General features: G+C 37.4%; 1 protein-coding gene across 22 annotated transcripts in view; it reads left to right on the top strand.

Moving 5' to 3' along the window:
• GRIP1 (glutamate receptor interacting protein 1) overlaps positions 1-17634 on the top strand; it is a 664081-nt gene that overhangs the window by 521637 nt on the left and 124810 nt on the right. For all 22 annotated transcript variants that reach the window (XM_077913731.1, XM_077913735.1, XM_077913732.1 and 19 more), the window contains 3 exons: positions 6970-7053; positions 11205-11280; positions 13639-13784. In XM_077913731.1, the coding sequence (XP_077769857.1) occupies positions 6970-7053; positions 11205-11280; positions 13639-13784 (306 nt within the window). The remainder of the gene's footprint in view (positions 1-6969; positions 7054-11204; positions 11281-13638; positions 13785-17634) is intronic.

Genomic DNA, 17634 nt, shown 5'->3' with positions numbered 1-17634 from the left:
GTCAACATATGTATAAGTTCTGTGCGTTCACTTGCATCCAGGCTTTGTACTTAGTGACTAGGGTTAGGAAAAGCATGTTTAGTGTGTTTTATGTTGATTCTTGTGTAGTTCTGTTAATTTCTGAAGCATGAAAATAGATTCAAAACATGTTATTATCAAGTAACAGTAATAATAACATAACCACACATTTTCAGACCGTAGTCCATGTCGAGCGTTATAAGGAACCTGATTTGCACGGACACACCTAATCCTCACCATGGGGACAGTCAGCAGAGCAGAGCTGAGCTTTGGTGTCTAACAGCCAGGTTCCGATCCCAGCTTCACCTACAACTAAGGGCATGCCTTTGAGAAAGCTACTTAAGCTTTCTGTGTCACAGTTTCCATATCTCAGGAATGGGCATAATATTAGCTCCTACCCATAGATCTGTTGTGAGGATTAAATGAATTTGTGTTTGTAAAGCAGTGCCTGGCATGATAAACATTTGTTATAAATAATAGATATACAAATCAATCAGCACTACAGGACAGGCATTATTATCATTATTATCCTCATTTTACAGAGACTTCAGTTACGTATCTTTCCCAAATAAGTAGGCAGCAAAGTCAGAATGTGAACCCAGGCTCCCTGACTCCAGAGTCCACAGGCTTGTTCATTGTGACATATCCATATGCTCTGCGTTACTGCTGTCCTGCATTTAAGCTATGTTGTTCTAGCACCACCTCTCCTGTTAATAAGCTGTTCATGTGGATGCTACCCTGAGAAAGCTCTTTGCGTTTCTCTACTAGTGAGAACTCAGATGGAATATTAATGATCGATAGTGACCTATTTGTTCAGCAATGGCTTACTGAGCATTTGCTACATTCCCGCCACCACTCTGTACATCCTGACAGGGGAAGAGGGATAACAGAACAAGACCACAGCAGGGAAGTAAAGTAGCCAATATGAATGCTAGGAGTCATGAATGCTATGGGGAAAAGAAGGAGCCCTGCAGGAGAGGGACTGGGAGTGCTGGGGCCGGGGGGCGGGGGGGGGGTGCGGATTGAAGTTTTGAATAAGGTGGTAGGAACAGCTTCATGGAGAGGGTGACACTAGCCAATAACTTGCAGGAGGTGAGAAAGGCAGCTCTGTGGATTTCTGGGGAAGAGGACTGCAGGAAGAGACACAGCCAGTACCGAGATCAAAGGCAGGAATATCCTGGGGTTGTTGTACAAACATTAAGGGCAATTTGGCTGGAGCAGAGTGAGCATAAAGAAAAGTAGGAGAGGAAGTCAGGAATATAAAAGATGTGAGGTACATTTGTAGGCCACTGGAAGAACCTTGAGTTTTGCTCTGAATGACAGAGGATGGCACTGTATGACTTGGGGCAAAGGAGGGACATGATCTAATGCCTATTTTCAAAGTCTCCCTTTTGGCCGCTCTGTTGACAGTGCAGCAGAGCTGGGAGACCAGTTGGGAGACTAGTGCAGGGATCCAGGTGAGAGACGGCAGTGGAGATGGTGAAAAGCATTCTTGATCACTTTGAAGGTAGAGCCAACAGGATTTCCTGATAGATTTGATGGGGATTGTGTAGAAAAAGAGGAGTCAAGGACCACCTGAGATTTTGAGCGTGAGCAACTAGAAGGATAGGCTTGCCATTAGTGGGGGGTGGGCAAGAACATGGGCAGAGCTGATTTGTGAGCGAATATCAGAAGTTCATCATTCGCAGTGCTGCAGTGGAGGTGTCTGTGTGCTGTGCAGAAAGGCAATGTCGAGAAAAGAACTAGAGGTGGGGTTAGGAGTTTGGGAGAAAGATCCGAGCTGGAAATATACATTTAGAGTAATGAGACCATAGAAGGTGTTTGAAGCTTTGGGACCAGATGTGAGCACTTGGGGAGTGAACATATATGGCCAATCATGATTTCTTATTCTTAACATAAAATCCAACAACGAAAATATAACGTGTTTTTATAACAAAATCCAATGATGTCTGTGTTCGAAAACCTTGCTATAACATTTTTCATTTTCAGCAAGAGTAGGAAATAGAATCGAGTGTTGAAAGCTTAGACTCTGTCACTGGTGAAATGTCCGTTTCCCCCTTTCTTGCTTTGTGACCTCGGGTACATTATTTAAGTTCTCTGAGCCTTAGGTGTCTCATCTGTAAAATGGCTTGAGTAGGTGTAGAATGTAAGAATTCAAAGCTATAATCACGTATTTAGATCATCATCATGGACTTAGTAAATCATAGTGCTTGTTAGCCATGATCACCGTGTTTTCTTGAACTTAAAAGGAGCCCATTTGTTTTTAAATCACTCTTAAACCATCACCAAGGAGGGAAGAGAATCCAGATATCTAGAGCTAATGCTCTTTGATTAACCATTTTTATTCCACTGGGGATATAAATATCAATAAAACACAACCTCTTCCTGAAAGGAACTCTTTCCCAGGGTAAGGCCAGTAGTGGAGATTTAGGGGTTATCTAGAGCTAGAGGTTGCAGAAGATTGGAAGGAGGTTATGCAAGTCCAATAAGAAGAGGAGCATTTTAGGGAGCAGGTATGGCAAGGAAGTAAGAACATAGCCCAGTGCACATGTCTGAACCACAAAGCACAAAGAGAAAGAGAAGACCTGGAGGGGGATTAGGCCAGTGAGGTGAATAGGAACAAAATAATGGAGAGCCTTGGAAGCCATATTGGTAGAGCTTGGATACTATCAGGTGGGCAAAAAGAGGTTTTCATGGCTTTTAAAGCCAAGGAACGTCATCATCATCATCAGATTTGAGTTTTTAAGAGTTATCATTTTAGGAAGCCAAATGGAGAGTAGATAAGAGGCTGTTGTAAGCCTAAAGGCTGTGATTATTTTCCAAAACAGAGGTGACATCCTGACCAAATATAGCTTTAGTAAGATTAAAGAGAGAGTGAGTATCAGACGTATTCAGGGGTTAAAACCTATCACGACTTGGTGATTATACCAGCTTTTCCTTCCTCAGGCATTAAAGCTGATGGGAAAACGGAGTAAAATATTTTTAAAAACAGGAGTGTGAACCTGATGGTAGAAATCAGATAGAAGAGATCTATTCTCCACGGATTATCCCTGTCTCTATTATGTTTAGATAAATTAATAAGATCTTTGAGTTCAGGGAGGTAGAAGGGATTAATAAGCATCCCGAGCTCAGACAGCAAGAGCAGGAGCGAGCCACTGCGGGGAGGCCCTGGGGAGAGAGCTGATTGCTGAAAGATAAGCCGCCAAGGCTGAGACTGGTAACTCTCAAGAATCACAGCAATTTGAGGCTCAGCCACCCTCAGAGTCCAGAAGGAAGTGGGGGAAGGACATGTGTCTGCATGTGTGTGGCTGTGTGTATATGTGATCGGATAGAGAAGAACTAGGACTTGGACCTTGTGCGAACCACTTGCCTTTCATAAGATTCCAATTCTTTATGAAAATGGAATGGTTGACCTACATGAGCTCTAAAGCTCTTCTGGACTTTAAAATGATGTGGTGTTTCAAAATTGTATTAAGAGAAATGTTACCAAACCCTAAAGGGTTTTGAAATATTACATAATCCTCATTCATTTTTTAGTTATCACTTAACTTCTTTATCATAAGCTTAAATAGGTGGAGAGGATGTAATTTCTGGCATAACGTTTCTATGTCTTTAAACGGTGTTTCCATTCAGACCTTGGAGCTACAATATTTGCTTCACTTCTTTTATGAAAAACGTCTCCCACATCATCTGATTGGCAGAGGCAGTCCTCTCTGTTACGCCATCAGCTAAGTCAGACTAGATTTCTGTCAGAAAGAGTCCTTTTTAAATTCAAATAAATGTATTAAAACAAGTCCCTGTGATGGCCTTCTTACTTTTCAATTCTAAGAGAGACAGACAGGTGATAGATGATGATGATGATGATGATGATGATGATGGAAAGTGGGGAGCGGTCTCAGGTCTCCTCCATGTAGTTCATTCTGGGATTCAGTCTGAAGGAGTAGAAGCTACCAGGGAAAGCTCTTCCTATGACAATGGCAGAGGAAAAACAGAATAAACCCAACTACCTGAGCACATTTCCATCTCTCAACATCCCATTGGCCAAAGCGAGTCACCTGAGGAAGCCCAACATGATGAGATAATGAGGAGGGAAAGAATACAACTCCTATTCTGCTATTGAGGTAGAAGTTGGGGGGTGGTGGGCAGGGAAGTAGTATATAAGCTAGAAAAATCTAATCTACCATAGCAAAATTATACAAATATGCATGTATAGTAGGACATGCATATTCACATATGAAAACAAGGGACAACAGGACAACAATTTTTGCATCGCAAAATTCATTTCAACCTAACATTTTTGTGTACTGGATTTGATTCTTTGGGGAAGCCCCTTACTTGGATAGTTATGTCCACATATGCAAATGTGAAGTGATGAATAAAATTCACATGGCAATAGAAAGAGTCCAGCTAGTGAATATGAGAACCCAGTCATCAAGATCCAGTCATGCAAATAACAATGATGAAGCCCAAATCTATTTCATTAAGTATATCAAAATGTAGTCAACGTTCCCATTTATTTTTGTAAATGATAAACAGCAGGAGTGTGGATAATCTAAAGCTGTAGATAATCCTAAAAGTCTTTAGATTGACTCTAGATTTGATTAAGATTTTGTGGTCAGCAAGATTTACCTCAAGCAAAATTAAAATTACACTGCCTTTCATTACCAGAACAGACACCCAGCCAACTAGGACAGGTGGCCCAGAATAAGAATTTGTATATAATTGAAAGTTGATTTAATGATTAAATGAAATAATATTTATAAACCACTTTGCAGATTTCCTGGCACACAAGTAGATGCTCATTAATAATTTCTCCCCATATCTTTTCCTTTCCTTTCTATTTGTTCCAGTAGAACAAAAATATTATGTTCTTAACCAATTAATTCAAGTGGTTTGTTGGGTCATGGAAAAAGAAAACATTTGGTTTGAACTCAATTTTTTTTTCATTTAATTAAAACTGTACCTCAACACTTTCAGCTATTTGTATGTACTGTTCCTGGCTGATTAAAATGAACCAAAATTCCCCTGATAGCAAGAATATGACATTTAATTAAATCAGCAATATACCAAAACATTTGTTCAGCTGTAGGTTTATGTTGTTTTTCAGCAGATCCAAGTTCATGTTGTACTTTATATCCCAGCCGGATATGTGCAGTATTGTGAATTTAACTGTGTACTTTTCATAATCATGTCAATTCCTTTGAGGATTCAAAACTTCGGATAATTAAAAATAATTGTAATTAATGCTAAATTAAAATTACTTCCTATTTCTGTAAATGATAAAAAAATGTTCTTTTAAAAGATGCAATTATTTTTTAAAAAAAAAAAAGATTTTATTTATTTATTCATGAGAGACACAGAGAGAGAGAGGCAAAGACACAGGCAGAGGGAGAAGCAGGCTCCCTTCAGGGAACCCGATGTGGGACTTGATCCCGGGACCGTAGAATCATGCCCTGAGCCCAAAGGCAGATGCCCAACTGCCGAGCCACCCAGGGATCCCTTAAAAGATGAATTAAATTCTATCTATAGAATCTATACATATATCTATTCTATCTCTATATTTCTTGGTAGTTTTATCTTTTTAAAAATATTTATCTATTTAAGGGAGAGAGAACACATGTGAGTGGGAGGAGGGGCAGAGGGAGAAAAACTCAAGGAGACTCCAGGCTGAGAGCACCCAGCTCAATGTGTGCCCCAATCCCATGGCCCATGAGATCATGACCTGAGCTAAAACCAAGAGTTGGAGGCCTAACCAGCTGAGCCATCCAGGACGTCCCTCTTGTTGATAGTTTTATGAAATCAGCTTTTCAAGATCTAATAGCAATGTGTTAAAAGTGTGCTATTGATAATAAACATAGCATTAGATAATTAGCTATCATTGTAAAATTCAAGATAAGGATCTAAGACCATCAGATTCTGCTATTTGCAAATTCTTTTGTCTCTGTGAATAAAAACATCCCTGTATCCATAATGATGAAATATTAATTTGTGGAAATTTGTTTTTTAATTCAGAAATAATGTACTATATAACCAGAATTACTTATTACTTTCCTGAAAACAATCTCACAGAAGAATTTAGTTACTATACCTTCATACAACTTATACCTTGTATTATGCAGATATACTGTGCATAATATTAATTAGAGATATCAACTTAATCATGCAATTTTATTTTGTGAAATAAGAATAATAAGCAGGCAAATAAAACATACACAGTTGATATCAAATAAAATTAAGTAAATATTTATTTTATTAGACAGAGTAATATTTTGAATGTACATAGAATTTTTTTTTGCCCTCCAACTTTGATTTGGGTTGTCTTTCTTTTTTTTAATTTTTATTTATTATTTATGATAGTCACACAGAGAGAGAGAGAGGCAGAGACACAGGCAGAGGGAGAAGCAGGCTCCATGCATCGGGAGCCCGATGTGGGATTCAATCCCGGGTCTCCAGGATCACGCCCTGGGCCAAAGGCAGACGCCAACCGCTGTGCCACCCAGGGATCCCTGGGTTGTCTTTCTTAATTGCTGTACATCATGTCAGAAAATCTATCTGCATCTGCCTAATATGTTACAAAGGGGAAATAATTCTATGGATTATATGAAGATTATCTCTCTTGTTATACAGAGTTTTAACAATGTGATTATTATGCTCTCCCTGTAAGCTGGCTACATAAGAAGAAAGGAAGTACCTATAATTTTGATTCCATGGGGGCCTAAGCCTTAAGTCACTTATGCAGACAATTTATTTGTATGGTATCTGTATGGTATTGAGTGTATTGACATTCTAAGTGCTTTTTCTAACATTGTCTTTGAAAATAAATTATCACCCTTTTATTACTCATAACAAGAATTATTGGCAGCAGAGATCTGTAATGTCTTATACCACATCAGAAAAATTGGAAATGTTCTTATGACTTAAGACTTATATTTCTCTTTCCTCTGCATTCAGCTGTTCAAGGATCCAGTGTTATTTTCCGAACAGTGGAGGTCACATTACATAAAGAAGGAAATACCTTTGGTTTTGTAATACGAGGTAGGTGGTGGCTAGAAAATATGAACCATCAGATATTCTTGGAGAATTTATCAATGAAATATTGGGAGTGAACTAGAAAGTCATCCTTAAAACAACAACAGACGTTTCTATTTCATAAAGTCACCTTATAATACTCGCACCCATTCTTTTAAAAATAAAGCAATGAGTGGGAGGAATCAAAGCAGAATCATGACCTAGATTTGTTTTCAGCCCATTAATACAGAACAAGAAGTCACTATAAACCTTGTCAATTCATTCATTCTACTGATTTACCACTTTTCAACATGCGTTTTGTTTTCCCTTCATATTTTTCTATATCTCTGAGTCAAAAATGTAGATGAATATGGCTTGATTTGATTTAATACACTAGGATTATGCAACTTGTTTAAATTATTTTCTCCCGAAATACATTTTGTTATTGTAGCCTTCCAAAAATTGAAGATAATCTAATCTCTTGGGAACCTATATACATCAGCTTAACTTACTTTATTATGGGATGACATTAATAATAAAGATTTCAGATGACTCCAGCTTGTCCATAAAACCATTAATTCTGAGCTTTAATTCTGGCTTTTAGTATTTTATTTTTCTTATAGGCAGTTCTACACCTTGAAGACTACAGATAAACAACTCATAATTCCTAGTGTGACAGTAAAGTTCAATAGGGAACTATGTATGCATCAAAGATTTTTTTAAATTTTGCATATCTTGATTTTTTTGTTTTTATCTATTATATTTTATACTTTGCCAGGGTCAAAATTTTATCCAAATTATTAAAACATTAATTAAAGCTAACTAAGCATCTTAATAAACATACATGCATCAAGAAATAAATGTGTTCATTTAGATTAAAAATGTAGATTTGTCTTAAATGACTAAGCTTTAAACATTATGTTCCATTCTGTGCCAACCATTTAGCAAATCAATCAGATATTTATTAAGGACATGTCAACATGTCAGTATAGGGCCAAGTACTGGGGAGTCATAAGACAGGCAGGGAGTTACAATCCAGTGAATTTAAGACCTAAGTTGATAAAGTACCCAAGTGAGCAGTAGAGAAAATGGAAAATGCAGAACTCACTGAGTGATTTAGTCCAGCAGTTACTACCTTTTCCTGACCAGCTCCTATTTTTAGGTGGAACAACAAGAACATTTTACCTTAATCATTCCCAAATTTCTGTATAAAAGAACTAGATGAATATAATAAAAAGTCAATATAAAGTAATTTTGGCTCAGAAGGTGGTATATACAAATCTGCTTTTTTGCATAAAAAACAGACACAGAGGCACACTTGAATCACATGCCCACAAGCCTAATTATTGAAAAGCTGCAGTCGAAAATACTGTTGATGCAAATATTCATTATTTGTTGCTCTATGGTTAATCAATAACAAATCAAATTGCTAACGAAAGAGCTAAAACAACAGTAATTTATCATTAGCAACAAAAAAAGAATGGAAGCATTTGAAACCACCTCAAGACAACTGATGATATAATCAACAAAATGCCTGTACCACCATTTGCAGGAATTTCAAATATCTGCATGTGCATGCAGAGGAAGAATTTTCTATGAGCCTAGGATATCACCTGGTACATCGTAGGAGCTTAATAAATAAATGAATAAAGAATTGAATGTTGCCTAGATTTGTGGACATAGACCTCTTAGCATTATACTGATTTTAAAACTTTAGTAATAATGAACCAGTTTTAGTTTATGAGTACTACCTTTTTGTAGGCTTTAAAAACTCCCTTAGTACATTAGTTGAACGTAAAAGTTTGTGGAATTTTGCACAAGTTTTCGTGAGAATCAAATTAAGAATTTCTATTTTAGATGAGTTTAAGGCCCACCTGAAGGGTCTTCCATGCCCAAAAGGTGGCCCCCTCCCTTCGGAATCTCGATTAGTCACAAAAAGAGTTGCAGACTGAGAAAGTACTGTGGGTAAATGTTATCAGGGCAGAGAAGACATCGTGGCATAGATGGAATGTGAGCTAAACTTCATTTCAGTGAGAACACTGGGACTTTGAGGAAGGAGGACAATATCACAGATGGAGCATATTCATTTCGTGTTGCTGAATTTCTTCTTAACTGGTTAGAATGAGTGTTGGTATAATAAAACAGGCTTTTACCTGCTGAATGCAATTGCATTTCTAATGCTATATGTCATAGGTTCTAAAACCTTGACTCCCCCAAACAATAGAACCTGGCACCTATAGAAGGGAAAATGACATTCTAGCCTAAATCTTGTGGAGTTAAATTTCAGTTAATTCCCTTGCCACCAACCTAAGGATGATGACTTGGAATAATAGGGAAAGCTCTCTGTCACTAAGTTCCTTTTCACTTTGGGCAGGAAACTTGCCCTGTCAGTCATTCTCAACTAGAAAAATGTAGACAGGTCTACTCATCTAATACATGGAGCCTAGTATTCAGATTTGGTTTGCATTGTGGCCCTGGCACTGATATTTTTTAAAGGCATTCCAGGTGAGTGACGCTCACGTGAGAATACTCTCTCTGTTTTGCTTTGCAGCTCTAAAAGTCTAGAACCTAAGTGAATCACAAGCTAAATTTGGTTCATTATTTCAAATACTGATAAAACGTCACATATGAAGAAACGGAGAGCTCACTCATGCTTTGCCATGCATTTACTGTTACAGATTTAAATTTAGACCAAATCAAAATTGTGGGAAGTTGTGTACTGTCTTCAGCCCCCATCCTTTTCTAAATCAACATCCCATCAGGAACAAACAGACCTGTCTTTTTTATGATCACCTTGCAAAAGAGGAATTACATAATTGTTTTTATATAAATATGGGTAAACGTTCTGTAATTTATTGTCATCATTTTCATTTTAAAATTCTTTTCTGAGGAAGTTGTGAATTTCGCATTGCAAGTAAGGAGGAACTTTGAAAGAAGCCATTAAACTGAGGGAAAGAGTGAAATACTGGAGATTTATCCATCAGCCAGACTGAATAAATCATTTTTAATAGAAGTGAGCAGAAAGGAAGCATTTGCCTTCATCGGAAACAGTGAATGCCTTTTGAGTTTTCTTTGAGGCTAGGTTCCTTATGTTGACCTCTCTACCTGTTCCCAGTTTGGTAAATGCCAGTCTGCTCTACCAAGCAGATACTGGGGAAGATACTGGAAAACTAGGGACCAGCAGGTGGGCAGCCAGGAGGATGGCGATGTATAAAGAAATCAAATCAGATGCAGAAAAGTTCAGAAAGTGAAGATGTCCAGCCTGAAGAATATGAAACTTAGCAGGTGTATCATCACTGTTTTCAGCTCCTAGAAAACGTTCCTTACAGTAGAGAGCATACATTTTTGTTTCACTGCTCTAAATAATAGAACAAGGACCAGGAGATGAAAGTTGGAGGAAGAGAGATATCAGATAAATAATTAGAAAGAAGCTTCGAACACCCTATGTGTCCAAATGTGAAACGGGCTGCCTCAAGTCGAGTAAGTAGGCCATCTGGTGGGTCTCAAGAAGAGTGGGGAAGCACAGATTATAGGAGGTTCACAAAGGGGCCCTGGATTTAGAAGAGAATTTATAATGCATTACCTTCCATCTTGAAGTTTCTATGTTTCCAAGAATTCTTGAGCAGAAATTGTCTTTATGCAGGATTAAAGTCTCCATTTAAGACTGCAACTGTTTTGAAATAGTCTGTCAAGATTTGCCTAGAATTTTTTGAACAGCCCACCTTTAATGGAACGCACTTCAGCCCCTTGAATTTTTTTCTTCTTGTGTTAAATACTGATATACCTTTACCTTCTTCAGTTGTTGCTTCCCTTACGTCAGTTTGTAGACCGACTCACCTGTATTATAGCCCAGGTTAATTGATACCAGGTATACCCGCCTGCTGGCTGTTGTTCTAATAGGCTGGTATTTGTAAATAGTTCATGCTCTTGTGACACTAGCTGTTAAATATTTTGTATATCACCCCCAAATACAATCATATATTTATTGAGAGGTGGAGACATGGTGACTACAAAAGCATATTCTACATAAAATGAATAAGATTTTTGGAAAAAATTTACGTGGACAAAACATAGTTTCATTTCTTGGCTGGCATTTTGTAAGTGATTCTTTTTAATGAAAGCATTGTTGAGCTGGGTTTTTTTGTTTGTTTGTTTGTTTGTTTGTTTGTTTTTGCTAGGAGGAGCACATGACGATCGAAATAAATCTCGTCCAGTTGTAATAACATGTGTTCGCCCTGGAGGACCTGCTGACAGGTAAACTTCATCCCTCTGTGTCGCTATCCAGATAGATTGAACAAAGCTGGGGACATTGACAGAGACGTTGATGAATTAGAAATTTCACCTTAAAAAACAGATAGTATGCAAATATGTTGGAATGTGAAAACTGAAATTGTTTGGGCTGTGGAAGCAGGAGAAGGAAGGTCTGACTCCAGACTCCACACATAACTACCAACTACCCTACGTGTTCAGCAAGTGACTCAAGAGTTCTGAGCTTGTTTTCCTCTACTGTAAAATGTAGATCACAATATCTACCTTTCAAGGTTCCCAGTGTTCTCAAAAAGACCGGCTAGGGCCTTGCAGGGGACCTATCATGCGATAGAGACTTCATCAAAGGCAGCTGGCTTTTATAAGGCAGGCACTTGACATGCATCATCTCCAGTTGCTAATCTCCTCACCTGGAAAGATAAGTGGTGCTGTTTTGATTGTTACTATTATCAACATTCTTATGATTATTACCTTCTGATAATGATTATGTACGTCAGATGGAAGTGACTTGTACTAAAAGAGAAGGAACATTGTCAGTGTCTAGAACCCTCTCTTCCTTACTAATTTGAGTGTCCGAAGGGGCAGCTCCTTCAGCTTTCACATCATAAACATGGTTGGGGAGAGGGACTCCAAAGTAAACACACAACTTAGCTGTCTCAGGAGACACTTCTCTTTGTATTAATTTCCCACAGCAAAAGTTGACTCCATCAAGGCAGGAGACCACAACTCCCGGCTTTCAGTATTGAAGTCTAGGAGAAAAATGCTCTGATTACCCCTGAGTCTTCACAGTGTTTCAAACAAGGATACAATTTTTATTTTTTTTTATTTTTTTAAAGATTTTATTTATTTATTCATGAGAGATAGAGAGAGAGCCAGAGACACAGGCAGAAGGAGAAGCAGGCTCCATGCAGGGAGCCTGACGTGGGACTTGATCCTGGGACTCCAGGATCATGCCCTGAGCCAAAGGCAGACGCTCAACCGCTGAGCCACCCAGGCGTCCCAAGGATACAATTTTTAAATCTTCGCTTATGCAATAGAAATAGTAATAATACATATTATTTACTGAGCACTTAACCAGGTGTCAGAAAACATGCTAAGTGCTTGGCAGACATTTTATTTTATCCTCTCGACTGCCTACTAAATGAAGTATTTTTTATCCACACTCACAGGTGACAAAACTGAGGTACAGTATGTTTAAGTGACTTGCCAGTTAGCTAATACATGGAAGAACTAGGATAGGAATTCAGGTTTATTTTCCTTCAAAACTCATGCTGTTACTTACTTTTCTAAAAAGTTTGTGTTTAATAGAAAATAAGAGAATATGAAGATACTGTTTTCTCACCTATGTTCTAGTACGTTTGCCTTTGCAGAGGATAAGACGGAGTCAAAATTTTCATAAACATCTTGACTTTTTCCTTTCTCGTGCTTCTCCTGTGATTTTTTTCTTCCAGAAGTAAATGAGAATATTTCTGTTCCTTGTTAACTTTTAGGTTGAGGTTAACAAAAATGTCAGAAGCAAGCTACTGGTTTGTGAGCAACATACAAACAAATTAATTTAGGATGAAGTGGGATCTATTGAGTCAAAATTCCTAGAGAGTTGTCAAGGTGAAAGATATTTCAGAGATGTTTATCCTTTCAAATCCTAAACTTGTAATCCCCCCATTTGACTTTCTCATATCCATGACCCTCCCTGAAGCAGGAAGGTTATGATCTGGGAGGCTCCCTGGCTATGTTTTAGTGGCGTCCCTAATGTCCTGAGGCATCTTCTTCTACTGCCTTGAGTATCTGTGGTTCAGCAGAAGGAATAGTATTTCCCTGTCTCTTCCAGGGAATATGAGACTGAATCAATTTAATGATTGCCAAAATGGCCTGATAAATCAATAGGGAAATTTATAGACTAGGGAAATTTTTCACCAGTGCTCCCTATAGCATTTGGGTTCACTGATAATAAATTGAATGCAATCAGCAGGCTTTTCTGCTCACCTGGCTTTGGAAAAATAGGTGAATGCTATTTCCTGGGCTCTAATAAATGAATTTTAGATATTTAGGTGAGAACCCAAAAAGGGAAAACACGCATTTAGTACTTTTGCACCCCAAGAGTTAACCGGGGGTAACTTTGTAATTGACTAATATGCAGTTATTTCCTTATTACTGACTTTCATATTGCAGCAATTTTCTTTTCAGTGTTACCTCTTGCATCTCTTACTATCACCCTTGATGCTTAAAAGGAAATACATATAGGATGGATGGTAGAAAGTGTGAAAGAACCACTTTGGCTTAGTGACTGTTAATGTGAAACCCCGTTATGTTACACTAATGAAGACTGTTTCTTTTTTCTCCCTTCAGAGAGGGCACCATCAAACCTGGCGACAGGTTGCTTAGTGTGGATGGAATTCGGCTTCTCGGGACCACACATGCTGAAGCCATGAGTATTCTTAAACAATGTGGACAAGAAGCAACACTGCTGATAGAATATGATGTCTCAGTGATGGGTATGTCAGAGACCTGAGATGGTGCTTTCTAAGCCCTAGGTCATGTCATTGTCCATCCCTGATAAACCACTTTGGATTAAGAATGGACTGTTATGTCCTCTGGCAGCAGACACAGTTTCATCAATACTATATCATTACTCTGTTGGGTTCAGGGAGAGGTGAGTGGTACTTTTCAGCGATTTAGAGTTCTTGTGTCAATAGCTTCTATAATAAGGTCCTCATCTGTCAGAGTGTTTCACCTAGCTCTCAGTTCTTCTATGAGGATTACCCTTTGGCAGCAAAGTGTTTTCCCCTCCAAATCACAAAAAATAGTGTTATTGACTTAAGGGCTGGTACTTTGTCTTTTACTACACAGAGACGGAGGAAAATAGGAGATTTCTTTCCTTCTTGTAACTTCACAGTAGGAAGCTTGCTAATCAGAATCAATGGAAATTACCAATCATTTTATCATTAGGTTTAGGAACAAAGAAAGAAAAGGGGACATGTAGAAACATTGACTAAAATCAATGAGAATCATTGATTAAAATAAAAATACTGTTGAGTGCAGTGTCCTTTTTTAAAAAATATAGTTGATACATGTTACATTAGTTTCGGTTGTACAACATGGTGATTGGACAAGCTTATATGTAACGCTATGCTCGCCACAAGTGCACCTACCATCTGTCACCCTGCAGCACTGTTATAATACCTTTGACTATATTCCTTTTGCTGTGCCTTTCATTCCTGTGACTTATTCATTCCATAACTGGAAACCTGTATCTCCCACCCTCCTTCACCCATTTTGCCCATCCTCCCACCCTTTTTCCTTCTGGCATCATCAGTTTGTTCTCTGTATTTATGGGCCTGATTGTGCTTTTTGTCTGTTTATTCATTGTTCGATTTCTTTAGATTCTTTAGATTTTTTAGAGTGAAATCATATGGTATTTGTCTTTCTCAGCGTGACTTATTTCACTTAGCATTATACCCCCAGGTCCATCCATGTTGTCTCAAATGGCACGATCTCATCCTTTTTTATGGCTGTATTATATATATATAAATATAAATATTTTTATATATATAAAATATATTTATATATATAAAATTTTATATATTTTATATATGTTTATGTATATGTGAAACACACTGTCCTTATCTATTCATCTATCAGTGGACACTTAGATTGCTTCCATATCTTAGCTACTGTAAATAATGCTGCAATAAACATAAAAGTGCATATATCTTTTCAAATTAGTATTTTCATTTTCTGTGGGTAAATATTCAACAGTGAAATTACTGGACCATACAGTATTTCTAATTTTAATTTTATTTTTTATTTTTTATTTATTTTTATTTTTTAACATTTTTAAAATTTTTTTAAATTTAATTTTATTTTTTTTATTTTAATTTTTTGAAGAACTTCTATATTGAAGCACCAATTTATATTCCCACCCTCAGTGCATAAGGGTTCCTTTTTTTACACATCCTCACCAACACTGGTTATTTCTTGTCTTTTTTATTTTAGCCATTCTGACAGATGTGAGGTGATATCTCATTGTGGTTTTGATTTGTATTTCCCTGGTGATTAGTGATGTTGAGCATCTGTTCATGTATCTGTTTTTCATCTAAATGTCTTCTGTGGAAAAATGTTCAGTTCTGCCCATTTTTAATTGGACTATGTGGTTTTTCAGTGTTGAATTAAATAAGTTCTTTATACCTTTTGAATATTAACCCTTCATGAGATACATCATTTACAAATCTTCTCCCATCTAGTAGGAAGCCTTTTTGTTTTGTTGATCATTTCCTTTGCTGTGCTAAAGTTTTTTATTTTTATGTAGTCCCAATAGCTTATTTTTGCTTTTGTTTCCCTTGCCTTAGGAGTCATATCTAGGAAAATGTAGTGTAATATTCCTTCTTTCAAAAATGATTCCAATAGAAATTAATTCTATTTCTACCCTCACAACTATGGCAAAGCTTGGAAGATATTCTCATCTGGCTCTTAGATGTTAAGAGAGAGCCAAAGTTTTGTGTAATGTTGACTAAGGCAGAAGAATTATGAGATAATGAATTGGAACTTGAAATTGAAACTAAATCATGTTAGAAGTACTTCTTACAATGATCAGACATGATTATCTGACTGGATTTTACCAGAGAGTTTTATACCGGTGAGACATAGCAGAGAAAAAGAGGCTTATTCAAAACTGCAAACTGTATGATTCATGTAGAACAGTGTTGCTTGCAAGTGTTAATATGTCTACGGGCCTGAAATGTTTTAATGAGCTATGAGGTTTCTTTTTTTTTTTTTTTTTTTTTTTAGCTATGAGGTTTCTTAAAATATTTAAAGTATGAGATTTAAGGAGTTCTTAACAGAATAAATGATATGATATGCTCTTGACATGGAAAATTCAGAAATAAATGAACTTTCCTCCCTCATGTACCTTTCTCTTGCATTCTCTCCTTCCTTCTTTGCTTTTTCTTTCTTTTTTGCTGTATAGTTTTTTTTTTAATTTTTTTTATTTATTTATGATAGTCACAGAGAGAGAGAGAGAGGCAGAGACACAGGCAGAGGGAGAAGCAGGCTCCATGCACTGGGAGCCCGATGTGGGATTCGATCCTGGGTCTCCAGGATCACGCCCTGGGCCAAAGGCAGACGCTAAACCGCTGCGCCACCCAGGGATCCCCTGCTGTATAGTTTTGAATTAGATTTGGAGTTCGGTGATTGGGGCTCTGTTTTCACTCCACTGACTTCTGTTATTCTGGACCATGTTACTTATTTCCCTCTGCCATGGTCACCTCAGTTGTCAAATTGGGACTAACAATGCCTATTTTTAGAGGTAGTTGTGAGTTAAAATTATACAGTAAAATCTATTTTAAATGATGATGCAGTGTATTATTAAAAATTGAAGCAGATATTTAACATATTTAATCAATCATTCAGTCCACAAATCTTTATTGAGCTAAGTGGCAGGTATCAAAAACCCAAGAGTACTATAATCAAAACAGACTTGGTCCCTGCCCTTATGAAGCTTGCAGTAGATGGAGAGGACAGATAGAACTGATTAAACACTCATGAAGTGTGATCATTACCTACTATAAAGGGCATGAACTGGATTCTGTGATAGGGAATAAAGGCAGGTACAGGTGAGAGTTAGCAGATGCCAATATAGGGTAATTAGTGAGAAAGAGACATGTGGGCTAACACCTGAAGACTTAAAAGGAACCAGCTCCCAAAAGGAAGACAACACTAGTCTAGAAGCCCTGAGCACTTTACCTCAAAGAGACAAGGGCTCTCCTATGGAACGAACACCACTTCAGAGGAAATTCCTCCATGTTTCATTATTGCCAGAGTCAGGAGGGGACCGGGTGACCCATCTGTCTGCCTTCACCCCAAATCACACATCCTGAATGATGTTTGACAGTTTCCACACCTCAGAGGTCTCAAATATCCCCCTAATATAGGGAAAAGTGGAAGGAAACACATCAGGAAGGAAACACATTAAAAAGCCTCTAAGTTGCTAGATATAAGATCAGTATACAACAATCAGTTGCACTTCTTTATACCAGCCAAAAACAGAAAGCTAAAATTTTAAGATACCATTTATAATAGCAATAAAAAGGAGTCAATATTACAAAAGTTGTGTATAGCTATATCTGTGCCCATTACACATATATAGCTATATAGATATAGATATAGATATAGGCATATACACTAAAAATACTTTAGTGAAGGTCTATGTCACATTATTGAATGGGAAGTCTTAATATCGAAGAAATATCATTTCTCTCAAATGCATCCACAAATTCAATTCTACTCAAAATCTTAAAAGGACCTTTGGGGGGAACTTAATAAGCTATTTGTAAAAAGTATGTGGAG

This window comes from Canis aureus, chromosome 11 (genome assembly GCF_053574225.1).
Source record: "Canis aureus isolate CA01 chromosome 11, VMU_Caureus_v.1.0, whole genome shotgun sequence".
In the NCBI taxonomy this organism is placed as follows: domain Eukaryota; kingdom Metazoa; phylum Chordata; class Mammalia; order Carnivora; family Canidae; genus Canis; species Canis aureus.
This window is presented reverse-complemented; position numbering and strand designations above follow the sequence as displayed.